Source organism: Meleagris gallopavo, chromosome 1 (assembly GCF_000146605.3).
Source record: "Meleagris gallopavo isolate NT-WF06-2002-E0010 breed Aviagen turkey brand Nicholas breeding stock chromosome 1, Turkey_5.1, whole genome shotgun sequence".
In the NCBI taxonomy this organism is placed as follows: domain Eukaryota; kingdom Metazoa; phylum Chordata; class Aves; order Galliformes; family Phasianidae; genus Meleagris; species Meleagris gallopavo.
The window spans coordinates 18016682-18033863 of NC_015011.2; the positions used below are offsets into that span (position 1 = coordinate 18016682).

General features: G+C 37.3%; 1 protein-coding gene across 9 annotated transcripts in view; it reads left to right on the top strand.

Moving 5' to 3' along the window:
* The window catches only part of ZBED4 (zinc finger BED-type containing 4), a 24866-nt gene extending 7837 nt beyond the window's left edge, over positions 1–17029 (top strand). For 8 of the 9 annotated variants that reach the window (XM_019612034.2, XM_031553060.1, XM_031553061.1 and 5 more), the window contains one exon: positions 11700–17029. In XM_019612034.2, the coding sequence (XP_019467579.1) occupies positions 12105–15623 (3519 nt within the window). In that variant the 5' untranslated portion in view covers positions 11700–12104 and the 3' untranslated portion in view covers positions 15624–17029. Of the gene's footprint in view, positions 1–9335; positions 9516–11699 lie in introns of all 9 variants that reach the window. The other variant, XM_010729000.3, reaches the window with a different exon arrangement.
* Positions 17030–17182: the final 153 nt, after the last annotated feature.

Here is a 17182-nt window from a genome sequence, read left to right on the forward strand (position 1 = left end):
TTTGGTATTACAATCTAGATGATATAAGTGTTGACTGCAATTTGGATTGTTCTGGTTGACAGCAAAATCTTTAAGTGGTTAGTGCCAACATGAGCTCCAATAGAAAAATACATATATTTTATTACTTGTGTACTGATGTTTGTGTGCTTCTTCAAAATTCATATTGTTTTTTTCTTTAACTATTTTGTTAATTTTTTATAAAACACAACCATATTTACATGTTTATTTTGGGCAGTGTGAAATATGAGTAATATATCGTATATAATCATAGAATATGCGGAATTGGAAGGGACCTGTGAGGATCATGTGAACCCAATTCCTGGCAACAGTGCAACAGTGTCTAATACTACTTCTTGCTGGGGATTGCTTTTCTGCAAAGCGCTGGGCTGCAAAGGACTATCAAATTTAGCTTGCACTTAAAAAATTTCTCCTTGCTGTATGATAGTTGAGGACTAGCTTTATTTTCCCTGTGTGTTTCAGTGTATCAGTATGCAGAATGAAATATATTCGCCACTACAGATTGCACTGTACTGTGAATGAACAAATTATTGCATGCTGGTTCATAGAGCTGAGTAGCGTGGCCTGAAGAGCTAGCATTTTGCAAATGTTCCTTCTGTTTGTCATGCTTCCTTCATTAGTGATTCATTAGGCACTCTTTTGGTAATGGATATGCATGCAGAGCTGAAAAGTTTATTGGGAACAAAGATGGAAATATTAAGCTGTCAATAGATTGGAAATACTATAGGTCAACATCCTTTAAAGTTCAGCATGAGAATTAAAGCCTTTGAACATGTATTATATGCAATTTAGATAATCAGGAAGTAGATCTTTTTAGATCTTGGGATCTGATCCACCTCTTGGTGTGTCATGAAAAGCTAGAAGGGGCAGCACTGAACTACTGCCTGTTTAGAGCTCCCACAAACTCTTGCTCCCAGCTTCTAGCAACTGTTCTTATTTAAGTTGTGGGACTACAAAGCCATGCTGAAAACCAATACAGATGATGGCAATTGTCTTCTACTTTCTGCTTTTATTCTATGATTCTCCTTCCTTCTTCTGTATTAAAGATGGGAACGTGATACGCTGATAACAGTGATCCACAGACGGAAAAAATGGGAAGATCCTCACTGCATGGGAGATTTTTGCTTGTTGAGATGTGTGTTGGTAGCCACTTCAGCAGAGTGGGCCAGATTTCAGGAAGCCACACAGAGTGCAGACCGTGCTGTTGGCAGCATGCTTGCATTTGACACTGGGCAATCGGGGGAGTTGCAGTTGCTTTCTTTTCCCTTCATAATGGTGAGGAGTTGTCCTCCGAGGCTTACTGTGTTGTGGTGGAGACTGTAATCTGTTTAGGCCAGGAAATACAGTGGTGCTCATAAAGAGCAAGTCCTCATCCTTCCTCTTTCTCTAAATGCTTCTATTAATTTCTGTTTTCTATACCTCACAAAATATTAGTTTTATTGTATAAGTATAGAAATCAAGCAAATGGGAACAGCAGGAGTAATCCTTTTCTTTACCTAATCTTGTACTCAGCTCATGCTCTGAAAAAACATCCATGCATCCTTATTCTGTAAAAACTTACTTAAAATATAAGTTGCGTTACAAAAATTAGAGCTTTGTTTTGGTTAGGATAGGTTCTCCAAAAAACTTTCTTTTAAATTAAAATTGCGTTTTTCATTAGCTCCTTGAGCAAAATCCTATTTGCTTAAATTAGAACTCATGTCTACAGCAACAGTATGGCTCTCCTATAAACCATTTATTTAGAGAGAAGAAGACTGAGCTATTTGTTTGCCAGAGACAGGAGTGTCTTTTTTGGATTTCCTGCTAATGCTCAATGCGGTGCTAGTGGAAACAATGCCGGCTTTCCTGGCTGGGATGGCTGTGTCAGCTATGCCTTTGCTGCAAAGTCTCACCTTGTCTGGAAAAGGCAGAGAGAACATGTCCCACAAAGAGGTTAACGGGGAAAAGACCCTTTGTCATGGAGACTAGGGGCAGCCTTGAGGTTATTGATTCTTAGAACAGGATATCAGCAATATGTTAGATGTTGCTGATGAACATACAGTTTACTTAAGAAATGCAAAAAAAACCCAAAAACTTAAGAATGGTATTGAAAAGTTTGCTCCATTATGGGCATGGCTGATTGTACTTGCTGGACCTTGTTCCTGTTCTTGTGTTCCTTGGCAATGTAAAAGACTATTTCAGAGCTGCTTAAAAGTATCTGGTTTAGTAGGTGGTCTTTTCTTTGCTTCAAGTGAAAAACAGAAGAAAAATTTTCACTCAGAGGGTGGTGACGCACTGGAGCAGGCTGCCCAAGGAGGTTGTGGATGCCTCATCCCTGGAGGCATTCAAGGCCAGGCTGGATGTGGCTCTGGGCTGCCTGGTCTGGTGGTTGGCGACCCTGCGCATAGCAGGGGGGTTGAAACTAGATGATCACTGTGGTCCTTTTCAACCCAGGCCATTCTGTGATACTTCAGATTTTCAGGGACTATGAATTGTGTTCTCCTTCTAAACTGCCTTGAGGTGCACAGAACTGCAGTTCCAGGGATCAACTGTTTGCTATAAACGTACAGTACTGTATCTTATTACATGCATATGAGTAGGATGGAAAATCTCAAATTAGCACAAGTGAAACTCTCTGAGGCAGTGGCAAAATGGCATTAATGTGAACACAAAGTTACGTTTAGTGGGGTGGTTATGAAGCGATTTTAAAGCAGACCTCTTCATGCCTGATCTTTGTTAACTACCAAAAGAGATATTCATGATAATCTTAGCAGTTCAAAAGATATTTTTTGTTTTTTTCTTTTTTTTTTAATATAAAAAGTTCAAGCATTTTAATATTATGTGCTATATCCTATAAAAGATCCTATTTAGATTTTGTGAGGCCTTTTTCTTGCAATACTTCTGTGGATGTTTACAGTAAGAGTCCCAGGAAGTCTCACTAGGTGTGGTGTGTGTCTCCTAACACTCTTCGCATTCTCTGTCACCTAACCTGAGAAGAGCTGAAAACCTCATTTTCTCCTTTACAGATTTCTCGCTTTTAACTCTTTGAAATAGCCCTTAAAATTCTTGAGGTTTCATTCTTGCTGAGCTTAAAGATTAGCAACTTTTTTTCTTTTTTTTTTCTCTCAATTTAAAGAAAGTTACAGCAGTATCTGTACACTGGACTCATCAAGAGAGAAAACAAAAGCTAACAACTCATAACTAACTTGTACTTGAGCTGTACTCTGCAAAGGAGGAAGAGAAGAGCCCATAGGCTAAGCAGGGGGGATTGATCACTTGGGGAAAAGAAGTGTCAGAGGAGCTTTGCTTTGAGTTTTCTGACACTTTCCTGAAACCTGATTGCTGTTCTGCAGCAGCATGGAGTAAATATTGTGTCTTTCATCTCTAATTCTTTCAGAACTTATCTCTTGTTCCTGTGTTTTTGGTTGTGTTTTGTTTCCTGTTCCATGATAATACTGATGTATGTTTCCATACTTCTGTTCTTATTTTTATCTTTGAATTTTAGCCTCCTATTTTGTTTCTAGAACTCTTCCCTTCCCTTAGCCCCGAACTGTGCAGCATGAGATACCGAAAGCAGTTTGGTCTATAGAATTATTTAGGGCAGGACATCAAAACAGTACATACTTCAGTTGTTTTAGGTTTTTTTCCTTAGTAAAACTCCTTTCTTTCTTCCAGCATTTCTGAGAATAGCCCCCATTTTATTAGCATGCAAAACATATTTGTCCAAAAAAGCTAATGGTAAAAATGTCCAAAGGTAACTAAAATCTTCCTATTTTTATTTTTTGCTTGGAGCAACATTCAACTGATGTGTATGATTTACAACAATCCCACTTAAAATTTATTCAAGTAATTGCTTAAAGCATCAGCACTTTTACAAATGAGAGGCAGATGTGCTACTTGGTAGGTGTGAACAGTAGCATAGAAACAGATCCTGAAAGTATTGCTTTGGTAGCATCGCACCAGATAATGAGGAAGAAGGTTCTTCAACTCTGAAGAGACGGTTTGTATCGTAGACAAATGTTGACAAAACTTACTTACTATGACAAATCTGTTTTTTTTTTTATGAGCGGTCTCTTAGTAAAAGCTGTGACAGAAATTATTAGCATATGTACAGCCTGCTTTTTCTCCTTTTTTTTGTAGCTTGCAGCTATGGGAAGTTAGCAAAGGACTTGTGAAGGAAGTTAGCCACTTTTGAGATGTGATGGTATTTTTAGGCTGAGGATTCAATTAGATGCATGTTTAATTAATTAATAATGTTGAAGAAAACAGTAAGTTGATGAAGACTGTCTTTTAGAAGTCACTTTGAATTTTAGCTCCCTACCCTGTATCAGATATGTGTTTTATCCTAAAACAGGATGAGCAGTAAAGACTGCATCAGTGAAGGCCAGTGAAACTTTTGGGTACTGAACCTGCTTGCATATCTGTCAGGGCAGTAAAAAGGATGCAAGAACTAAACGTTGGCTGGGTGTGAGTAATATGCATATAACACAAACATCATTATTTGTACTAGACTTTGAAAATAATTAATACCAAATGTGCAGTATTTGAACAGCAGTATCTTCACCCTTGTAAAAGTTGTGTGGTTGAGGAAATGCTGATATAAAAACTAAGTACCAGATCCAGCCAAAAATGCTGTTTTTGAGAATGAAACTTTACTTAATGTCTGCTTTGCATATTTTTGGAGTATTTTTTAAATGGGTGCTAACCTGAAAATTGTACTGTTTTAGTTTTGGATTTCATTAATTGTTTTCAATCTCTGTATAACAGCTTGAGAGGTGGTGTCATTCTTTGCAGTGGGAGCTGGTCCTCATGCTTTCTTCCTTGCACTCTTGGTTGGAGACGGGCAAGGTTGTGTAAGGTTGGGACAGGGAGAGCCACAGCAGAAGCAGGGTTTCACTTCTTGAATTTTTTGCTGAGATTTCAGGGAATATCTGGAAATAATGGATGAACAGAGTCCGATGGACTTCTTGATGTTTCCAGTAGTAAGAGGAGAAAACATATGTAAAACAACAACAAAACAACAACCTAAGCTGCTTTTGAAAGAGTTGGAGGGTAAATCAGTCTGAGCTGATGAAATCTTTCTCGCTCTGTGTCTGCTGGTTAGATTTTTAACTTGATACTGTCCCTTTAGCAAGAGCCTAGGACTAGAACTGTCATTTCTGAGCTGTGCTGCTGCTTGTTACCTTCCTGCATTGTTTTTAATTCAGCAGTGATAGGGAAAACTAAGGGGAGAGAGAGTTCAGAGACTGCTACACCAAAAAATATGACTTGACACTAACTGGTCTATCATATGACTAAATATAAAATAATCCATATTCACAATAAAATTACTTCATGTTTTGGGAGGTGGAAGCCAAGAAGAGGGAGAGTACATGTAGCTGGTAATTTCTGTAACTTTTCAGTCTCTACTTTGGCTTCATTCCTGCATTTGTAGTTAGGGTTGCACACCTAGGCTGTTATAGTTATGGCTATAACATGTGGCTCTCCACACCTTGTTTTTTCTCTGGCTGCAATGAATGACTGCCTTAAGCCTCACCAGGCACTGAGGTGTTTTTAGTAATGTGAAGGGCAGTAAAGATCTTCATGTTTTGACAAATAAGAACAAGAGCACCAGGGAGCTCATGTGCGTTTCTTGGAGGCTCTCGTTCCTTCTGCCTCATCTCTCAGGTCTCTCAGTACATACCTTTTGTCCTATGACTTTCCCCAGCACATTTTCCTTTCCCTTCTTGTGCACCACTCTGGGTATGTTTTCTCTTTATGAACTGTCCTTAGCTTCAGGTATGTGAGAGGTAAGAGCTTCAGCTGTCCTGACAGAATGTTGCCCTGCTCCTTCCAGCCTGGCACAGCTCCTGCACCTGACATCCTGCTCAGCCACACACCCATGAAATCCTCAGCCTTTGAGGAAGGAATACTATGTTGTTTTTTGTTTGTTTGTTTGTTTGTTTGTTTTTAAATTTTATTTCCACCCCCCACTAACAGTAGTCTTTTCTTGTATGTGCAGACATACTAAACTGGATGTCCTCTAGGGCATTCTAGGATTTTTCTCTACCAAAGTGTTTGTATCAGTCTAAAATAGAATCTTAAAAATAATTACAAAAGCCTTTTTTTCCTTTTTTTTTTTTTCCTTCCTTCGTTGTAGAATCATATCAGGAGTAGTTAGGGATTCAATGGATGTAAGACATAGTAAGGATGACTCTGTAAAACTCATTTGGAATAGATTAGAAAGAAAAGAAAGATGGAAAGAAAAGCTTCCTCTTACCTGGGAGGGGGTCATATTGGGAGAAATTTAGCCTAAGAACTTGTGGCTGAACAAGAGAAACCTAGAAACTACTATTTCATAGAATCATAGAATGATTTGGGTTGGAAGGGGTTTAGTTCCAACCAGGTTGCTCACAGACCCATCCAGCCTGACCTTGAATGCTCCCAGGGAGAGGTCATCCACAACTTCTCTGGGCAACCTGTTCTAGTGTGTCATCACTCTCACAGTAAATAATTCTTCCTGATACCTAGTCTAAATCTACCCTCTTCCAGTTTAAAACCATTTATCCTCGTCCTGTAACTACGTGCCCTTCTTAAAAGTCCCTCCCCAGCCTTTCTGTAGGCCGCATCGGGTACTGGAAGGCTGCTTTAAAATCCCCCCAAAACCTTCTCTTCTCCAGGTTGAAGAGCCCCACTTCTCTCAGCCTGTCTTCATAGGGGAGGTGCTCCAGCCCTCTGATCATCTTCGTGGCCCTCCTCTGAACCTGCTCCAAAACTCCATGTCCTTGCATTGAGGGCCCCAGAACTGGACACAGTACTCCAGGTGGGGTCTCACAAGATTAGAGTGGAGGGGCAGAATCACCTCCCTGTCCCTGCTGGCCACGCTTTTCTTGATGCAACAGAGGATACACAATTGTCCTAATTGTTATATTCTGTCCCAATATGAAGTTAGGGTGAAGAATATTCCTATCAACAAAGAGCAGTATGCAGCATTGATGGTGCTGTTTCCATAGTTCAGTCTCTTGTGTCCAGGTGGAGCCTTTGGGGTTGCAGACATAAGAGGGTATATTGCAAACTGGAGAGAATACCTTTTCAAAACCACAGAAAATTATGGGTTAATGTAACGTGGACTACAACTCATAGACATACAGGATTAAAGGAAATAGCTGTAGCTCTGGCTTTCAGGTGTCTGGAAAGGTAATGGAATAGTAAAGATGGCTTTACTCTTTTTTTCTCTCCCAACTGATCTCCACAAGTCATACTTTCCATGAGGTCCAGAACAACTTGTTTCTTTCATTAAGCCTAACTTTCTCTACTTTGATCCCAATTATATAGTTACATCCATTAGTTCATGCTTGTATGTCTGTGCAGGTTCCTGTGAACTTCAGTGAGACCTGAGCATAGGACCCACATCCTGGCAGAGTATAACATGCTAATGTCGATGTCTCTTCTAATGCCTCATTTTAATCACTCAGTATCTTGCAAACTTTTCTAGTTCTATACTGTCAAGCTGTGACTGACACCTTGTCAAAGTAAGCCTCTACAGAAAAAAATCTGTTACTGTTCTTAATTTGGCTACTTTGAGAGGTTTGTAAAATGGAGTAAAGTTTCTCTAGGCTATACTTTCATCAGGATTTGTTAATTTTTACAGTTTTTTGGCATGGTGTTGTTTTTCAAGAATATATTACTTAATTAGCATGGTACCTGCCATTGAAATGGGAGCTAATAATAATTTCTTAAAATGTATTTTTCTCATTACTTGTATAATTGTAAGCATTTTCTTTTCACTTGATGCTGTTAACGATGCCTGTAGAATTTCAAAAATAAGCAAAATTAGGACTAGTCATTCTAAACTGACATCCATTTGTGCAAATATTTGCACAATTTGTTTTTAATGTCTATTTATCTACTTCCTACTCACAAAATCTGTCACTACTTTTGATTCTGGAAACTAGTAAACAGTTTTGCTTTCACTTTACGTCCATACTGTGCATCTTTCTTTTAACCACTTACTCTTGCATTTTGCAGACGTGTGCATGGTGAATAATTTAAACTTTATAGCTCTAAACTGATTTCTCTAGTTAAATTCAGATTTGTTAGTTTTGGAGTTAGGCTCTGTAATATAGTCAAGTCCTTCGTTATCACCTGACTACCCAAGCTAAAATTTTAAATTGTTTAAAATTTGCAGGACACTCTCCATTTTACAAACAAATAATCTGCTCATGATTCAGTGTTCCTGTGTGCTTTTCATACTTCTCTGTAAGGTAATACATGTCAGCAAAACCCCAGAACACTGATATTTCTCTCCTTCAACCTTTTCCTAGTGAGTTCTTCAGGTCACAGCAGTCTGCTGTGTCACTCGTTGGATCAGTGGCGCTCTCCTGACATTTCTCGTCAACCACTGTACACTCTCAGTAATCCAATTTTGAATGGAAAATCCTATAAAAATGTTTCTGCAGGCTTCTGACCACAGCAAGCCACTGATTGTCTACTGCCATTTAGGGTCTAATAGTCCGAAAGTGGATTTGAGCAGATAATTGCTCTCTAGTTTATTTTCTTTTCTTTTTCCTTGAAGATTTTTTTTTTTAATTTGCAAGAAGTCTTAATTAATAGAATTGTAGCTACTTTAGGTGCTCATAAGCAAATTCATAATTTGTTCTAGAGTACCATAAAATTGTAAAATTGGATGGTGCATTCTATTTGTTTTTAAAACAGATTGATTCTTGCAAGGAGTTGGCCTGGAAGGCAGAGATTAAAAATATCTTTCTCTTTCTAAACCTACACGTGTTGAGGACTATATTCTAATGAAAATTTCCTTTTCACCTCAGGGGTGCTAGAGGAGAAAGAATTCAACTTAATTTTGCAGCAATAAGTAAGTTTTACATAGTAAAACTCAAAGTAATAGAGATCAGACTTGAATGTTTAAAAGAAAATTGAAAAAATGACATGCAAAGTCTTACAAGGAGTATCCAACTTTTGAAATTTCTTGGGAACTGTGGACAGCTATCAAATAGACTGAATGTGTTTTCTTGCCTTAAACTCAGATATAAATAAAACAGTGTAATTAATAATGCTGCTGGTAGCATAGCCCCCTACTAATGCTAAGCATGAGTACAGAAGTAATATGTAGTTGCAAAGGGAGATGGACGCTAATTGCACAGATAGGGGGACAGAAAAACATATGAATCAACAATTAAAGAATGAAAATCTGCAAGTTAAAACAAAGGATACTGAATAAGCAGGAAGCATTTCTGGTGGAACCAGAACAGTTTCTGGTCCTAAAGAAAATGAGATAATCATGTCAGGAGCAGATGAGATTACTTCCCACGCCTTTTTTTTTTTTTTTTTTTTTTGGGTAGAGTTGATGACGAGCATCAAAAGCACAGCAAGGAAAAATAGGGAAGAAGGTCTACAACTGTAGTCCCTTGTTCAAGGCTAACTCTCATCTGTTCACCTCAACTTGAACTGAGACCATCAAGGAACACAGTCATCAGTGTTTAACTGCCTGGCTTCTGCTCAGTGGTATCTTGTACCAAAAGGTAATTTAGGATAACTTGATTAGGGCCTATTTGAATATGTGGTGATAATGAATAGTAGTGATTAAGAACTAACCATTGCCAATGTGTATTGTTAATGAACATCGATCTGGTAAGGTCTTGTTAGGAAGTTTGCAGTTGGGTTTGTTTATCAGTCTTCTAAATCTTCCCATCTCAGCAACCTTAAGTTCAGCTGCTTTAAGAAGTGGTTACTGGGGCAAGGACGAGTGCAGCATCTGCATGGATTTTTTTTTTTTTTTACCCTATAAAAGCCTAAAACTGTCTTTTTTTGCCTTGATGTTTTTGTTTGGTTTTTGTTTGTGTGTTTGTGTGTGGTTTTTATTTTCTGTTTATTTTTTTTCTTCTTTGTGCGAAAGAAGTTAGAATTACAGGCTAGAACTGTGGTTACCTATTTTGAGATGAAGAAATTGTTTTCATCAGAAGGTGTTGCTGATGGGTATTTGCATTATATGTGAATCCAGCTAAGAATTTGTAATGCGCTTACTGTAGCTTGGCACTTAGATGCATAATTTATATTCTCTAAACTCTGTATGGAATATTTGCGAGACTTTCTGTTCCATGATCCCATGTTACAATAATTCACTAAATATTCATGCTTTTGCATGTTTGCAGTACTAATTTCACACTCAAAAATAAGATCAAAATTCACATGAAGAATTTAAAAATCCTATTTGATTGACTTCTGTTCAAAATGTTGACTGTCTTACACACTCATCCTCATCCCAGATGTATGTGCTTCCATATCATCAATATGGGTGTGATTGCTAACTTCCGTTTCATTCAGTGTTATATTGAGGGCTGTAAATTTAGTCTCTGCTGCTGGACCTGATTTCACAAACCTGTGGAAAGCACTGGGCAGTGTGTTAGTGAGTCGGCTCATGGAAATGCAAGGCTCTTTTTTTTCGTTCTGGAATTCTCTTCTGGTCTCTGGGTGTCTGAAAGTATCCTTTTTCTTTTTTTTCTTTTTTTTTTTTTTCTCTGAGAAGGAGAAAGAAAACACAAATACTAAAACTTCTACAGAAAGAAAAAGCAGAGTGGCTGCCTTCCTCTGCGAAATGTTGATGGCTCTGTCTCCCTTGTCTTTAAATAGCTGTAATAAGCTGATTGCCCTTCCTTTTATCTGCTTCTTCTGTTTCAGTGGGGGGAAGAAAAAAAAAAAGAGAAGTTATCACTACAGTATGTTTTAAAGAAGTTTTAAATCCAGGGAAAGCTAGTTGTTTGCTCTTCTGTTTAACCTCTCTTGCAAGCCAACTGTAGAGAGAGAATTAGAACCACAGAGCTACTATCTTGTTTGTCTAGATGCAGAAGAAAATGTCTGTGTGTACAACCTCAACCTATGTATGTATCTTGTAGCTGTGACTAATTTCACCTTTTGTCTGCTGAAATCCTCATTTGAGTAACATAAAAATTGTGTGATAAATTCAAATTTGTGTGTTTTATCTTGAGATAAAAGTTCCATGAAATCAGTTTTGCACAAATTGAAGTGGATAGTGTAGCATCAGCTCTCTGGTTAAAAATAGTTTTTGATGGTAACGAAGATACTAATAACTACATTAGCGATACGAAAGAAAAGAAAGGGTTTGGCAAAATTTAGAATTCAGATAAAGATGTAGGAAAAATAAAAATTCAAAACAAAGCGTGGCTGACAGATGCAGGCATCTTCAGGTTTGTGTAGGGCTGGTGGGGATTTTTGCTTTTCTGCCGAAGGATAGCTTTACTTTTGCATGAATGTTTCTCGGCTAACATGACTAAGTGCCTGCTTGTCTTCATAAATGTCTGTAGATATAGGTAGCTGTATGCACATGTGTGTATGTATGACTATGCACTAGTTGAATTAGGATGCACAGTGAGGTGTAAATATGTAGAAACAAACACAAAAGCAGCACGTGGACTGTAGATTTTGACAGTGCTTAATCAGAGCTGAGTGCGTAGGTCTGTATTTGCCCCGTATTGCTCAATATAAATAGATGCATTGAGTAAATGTATGGTCTTGTTTTTGTTTTGTTTAAGGGGGAGAAAGGGAATAGCATTTGACTGAATTATTTTTACCTTAAAGAAAGTGGGGAAAAAATACAGAACACTTATTGCATGTTCGTAATTCACATTGTTTGCTAGTTATTCAGAATGTGTCAATCAGCATTTGTCATCTAACTGTTTCTTTTCTAGATGGTGCAAAAGAATCACAGCTGTCCAATCAAGATGAACAGAATGGCTTCCTTGACCAAGAAAATAGAACATTCGATTTTTAGGATGATATCTACAACATGAAGCATTCAACAGAAGCTGCCTTTGAGAACGTTTATCTATGACCTGAAATGTCCTGATCCTGGGGAAAAAGATGAGATTCCATTAATTAAGTCTATAATTTCTTAATGCATCCTTATGACTATTCATTTTTGCGTCCGCACAACACGGATACAGAATTCATAAACCAGAGATTATTTTAACACGTAGATTTGTGTTTGTGCATTCAGTATACAAGATACATCATTTTAATCAAATTTCACATAATCTTTTAAATTATCTGTATTTATTAATAAATGAAGACGTGGCAAGAGGAATTGGTCAGCCATGGAAAACAGTAAATCAGGTTCCCCCATCATGGATGGTAATTTCATCTTGGGAAAAATCAATAACTTGAAAGTAGAGCAAGAGGAAGATGGCATTAACTGTACTCTAGAAAGAATGGATATAAAGACAGAACAAGATGAATTCAAACATGCAGACAGCAGTGATGAGCAAGAAGACAAAGAAAAGAACTTCATTAGCAACAACCCTAGCAAATATTTATCTACAGAAAATGAAGATGATTATGGATCTCTTTTTTCTCAGTATAGTAGTACGCTGTACGATGTAGCAATGGAGGCTGTGACACAAAGCCTCCTTTCCAGCAGAAATATAAGCTCCAGAAAAAAGTCACCTGCTTGGAACCATTTTTTTATATCTCCTAGAGATAGCACTAAAGCAATATGTATGTACTGTATGAAAGAATTTAGCAGGGGTAAAAATGAGAAGGACCTAAGTACAAGTTGTCTCATGAGACATGTGAGGAGAGCCCATCCTACTGTACTAATTCAAGAAAATGGGACTATGCCAAATATATCTTCCTTTTCTTCACCTACATTATTACTGCCTCCTCAGTCTGCAGATATGGGAGATCTGAGTTCTATGTTATCCCCTATAAAACTGGTAAAGAAAATGGCTTCTAAAATACCATCTCCAGATCGAATAATTGAGGAATCTGTTTCTATAGTTTCTTCTGAAGAAATAGCAGATCTCTCAGTTTCTGAAAAGTGCAACAAAGAAGAAGTCATGGTTGGGTCATCTCCACAGCTGCCCAACAGCCAGTATGATGAAACTGTGGAGAATGTAGCAGAAAAAACTGTTGTAATTCCAAAGAACACATCAGGTTCTAGAAGGAGATCTGCTGTCTGGAAACACTTTTATTTATCACCGCTCGATAATTCTAAAGCGGTTTGCATCCACTGTATGAATGAATTCAGTAGAGGAAAAAATGGAAAAGACCTGGGAACGAGTTGTTTGATAAGACATATGTGGAGAGCACATCGTTCCATTGTCCTGCAAGAGAACGGGGGTGGTACCAGTATACCACCTCTCTACACCACACCTCCAACTCTGTTGCCTTCTTTACTACCATCAGATAGTGATCTGAATTCTATGTCATCCTCCCCTGGAAAGCTAATGAAAGAATCAGCTTCTGTGTCCTCTTCTCCAGACAGAATCTCAGAGGAAATACATACTAATCTCTCTTCCGGAGATGTTCTAGTGGAAGACTCAATGCTGTCATCTTCTGATGACATAGGTGAAGTCTCATTTGTGTCCTCCCCTGAGAAACAGTGTGAGGGATTAGGCCCACTCATATTTGAACCTACTGCGGTATTTCAACAAAATAAAAGGATTATGAAAAGGCTTAAATCAGAAGTTTGGCATCACTTTTCATTGTCACCTGCTGACAGTCTAAAAGCAGTATGTAGATACTGCAGTTGTATGATAAGTCGTGGTAAAAAAGGAGATGTAGGAACGAGCTGCTTGATGAGACATCTATATAGACGCCATCCTGATATAATTGGAAGCCAAAAAAGCTGTCTTGATGTTAGTTTGGCAAATTCTCCTTATGCTACTTTGGCTTCTGCAGAATGTTCATCTTCAAAGTTGACTGAATTACCTACAATGGTTACACACGATAATCAAATTATTTTTCCTGTCAATAGCAAGAAGACCTCAAAACTGTGGAATCACTTTTCAATTTGTTCTGCAGATTCAACAAAAGTAATATGTATGCACTGTGGACGTACGATAAGTAGGGGGAAAAAGCCAACAAATCTGGGCACGAGTTGCCTTCTAAGACATTTGCAGCGGTTTCATAACAATGTATTGAAAACTGATGTCTCAGAGACTGTATTATCCACATCTACGGATAATCACATGCCACTGAGCACAGAATTACTAGCATCTTCAACTTTTGATGAAACCAATGACAAGTTTTGTGACTCTCACCCAGTTGCCAAAAAAATCACAAGTCTTGTAGCTGAAATGATTGCACTTGACCTTCAGCCATATTCTTTTGTAGACAACATTGGCTTTAACAGGCTGCTTGAATACTTGCAACCTCAGTATTCTTTACCTTCTCCATCTTACTTTTCTAGGACAGCAATTCCAGATATGTATGATAATGTAAGACAAATAATTATTTCTCATCTTAAAGAAGCTGAAAGTGGAGTGATCCATTTTACATCAGGAATATGGATGAGCAACCAAACACGAGAATATCTAACCCTTACAGCTCACTGGGTAACATTTGAATCTTCATTTCGACCACAGTGTGAGGATTATCATTGTTCAGCACTATTAAATGTATCACAGATTGATTGCGACTACAATGGAATCAGTATTCAAAAGCAGTTAGAGTACTGGTGGGAAATGTGGATTACTTCCATTGGCCTTCAGATTGGAATTACTGTTACTGATAATCACAGTATAGAAAAAACTTTAAATGAGGGTGATCATTCAAGTGTACAGTGCTTTAGTCACACTGTTAATGTCATTGTAAATGAGGCCATTAAAAGCCAGAGAATGGTTCAGAATTTGCTAAGTATTGCAAGAAAGATCTGTGAACGTGTTCATCGGTCAGCAAAAGCAAAAGAGAAGTTAGCTGAGTTGCAAAAAGAGTATGAGTTGCCTCAGCATCAGCTTATACAAGACGTTCCATCCAAGTGGAACACATCATTTCATATGCTCGAACGTCTTATTGAACAGAAAAGAGCAATTGATGAAATGTCAATAGAGTGCAGCTTTCGGGAGCTAATAAGTTGTGATCAGTGGGAAGTTATGCAGTCAGTGTGTCATGCTCTCAAGCCTTTCGAAGCTGCAAGTAGGGAAATGAGTACACACATGTCTACATTAAGTCAAGTGATCCCAATGATCCATATACTTAACAGGAAAATAGAAATGCTTTTTGAGGAAACAATGGGCATAGATACTATGCTGAAATCTTTGAAAGAAGCTATGGTGAGCAGATTGTCCTCCACGCTTCATGATCCAAGGTACATTTTTGCAACGCTTCTGGATCCTCGCTATAAAACATCCTTATTTACTGAAGAGGAGGCTGAACAGTATAAACAAGACTTAATCAGGGAGCTGGAAATAATGAGTTCTACCTCAGAAGATGATAAACCTGTTTCCAATGGATGTGATATAGGTTCACCATCTACAAATTCATATGGAGAAGATAATCTTTGGTCACTCATGGGTGACATGAAGAAAACAAAAGACCTGAAGGAGAGAGCAAAGTTACCAGAGGAAATGGTGCTTTCTTACTTGGAGGAAGAAGTACTCGAGCATAACTGTGATCCTCTAACTTACTGGAACTTTAAGAAGTCATCTTGGCCAGTACTGTCAAAATTGGCTGTCAGGTTCTTGGGTTGTCCACCAAGTATTGTTCCTTCAGAGAGATTGTTCAATACATCCAATGAAAGCAACAACTTTAGTCAGTCGAGATTAATGATTGAACACTTTGAAAAACTTATCTTTTTGAAAGTGAATCTTCCTTTAATATACTTCCAGTATTGAAACTAACGAACAAACTGCTAGACTAAAAATTTTGTTGCTCACTGGATAATAACTATCTGTAACTTGGATTGTTAAATTGCTCCAGTAGGGGCCATGTATGACATCTAATCAGTGACTATAATTCCAAATTTTAATTTCATTTTTTCAGCTTTCAATATGTCTACATGTGCCTTATTCATAGTACTTCAGGCCAGATATTGTATATATGTTTTTTTTTAAAAAGGTTCACACTAGAGATAGACAGTCTTGTCAAGTTATACAGAATTATGTAGGTTTTAATCCGTAACTGTAAATGAACTTTAAAAAAAAAAAGTCATTTGTTTTAAATAGGATGGCAAAAAAAAAGGAAAAAAAAAGATGTAAACAGTTCTATTCTGTAGTTTTTTATTCAATTATTATGTAAAAACCATAAACCAGGTACTGTATTTTAGTTGAACATTGCTTTAATTGAAAACAAAACAAAACAAAAAAAAAAACAACAAACAACGAACAGCTCTTATAGTTGTCAAAAGAAAACTGTGTATGAAAGATGGGATTCAAGCCATCTTTTTATCATATGTTTTTAGCTGCAAGCCCTAAAGTACTTAAAAGGATTAATAAGAGTCATTAAGAAAGATGTGTTTACAGGAGACTATTGATGTATCTGAAAATAAATCTTAAATTTGAGATGATATGGAATGTCAGCTATACGACTGTCTGTCGTAAAACTTCCCATCCCGGGTTCTCCTGTTCAGGTTATACATTTATTGGAACAATGGAAATATTCTGGGTATTTATAAAAGCTCTTTGGAAGTTTTATCAAAGTTTATGAATTAATGCTTGTTATTTAATGCCGTGTACAAAAAAAAAGGGCAAAAAATTTACAATGAAGACTATAAAGTCATTCTAAAGCCTTTTCTTATCTTTAGTGCATCAAAACTGTAAGGTTCCCTATTGTATAAACTGAGCCCTTATTCCTAATGTAATTTCAACTCTGTAGAACAGCCTGTCTTAAAGCTCCTAGTACAAAAATAACTGATCTTCTGATTTTTCAGTAATAGCCTTATGGATACGGTGCACTGCTTAGAATTTTATGTAGTAGGGTTGATTCTTAACTGTCAGAGTCCAACAGGCAAATGGGATATAGAGCCCTCAAGACTTCAAGTAAGAAGAAAAAAACAGCCAGCATTTTAATTTGAAAGGAATGTTCTCCAATGTTTTTTTAACTTTAGAAAGATAAATCTTCTTGTTTCAGTTTTCATTAAATACTTTTTGGGAAAAAAATCATCATTTGCCTATGACCTTTTAGAAAAGTTGTAGCTTTGTTAAAATACTGTACCTATGCCTAATCTAATTTTGCATTTACTATGTTTTAGTGTATTTATAAATGGTGAACTTCTGAAATTAAACATTTTATTTGCAATTTTCTAGTGGTAGTCAACACTGCCTTTTTTCTTCTTCCAGATGGATTAAAGACAACCTTTGAATAAAAATGAACTGCTATAATTGTAATCATAAATACACAACATAACATGCTGTGTGAAAAAGATTTGTGTTCCATTTCTCTCTTTGGACTTTAA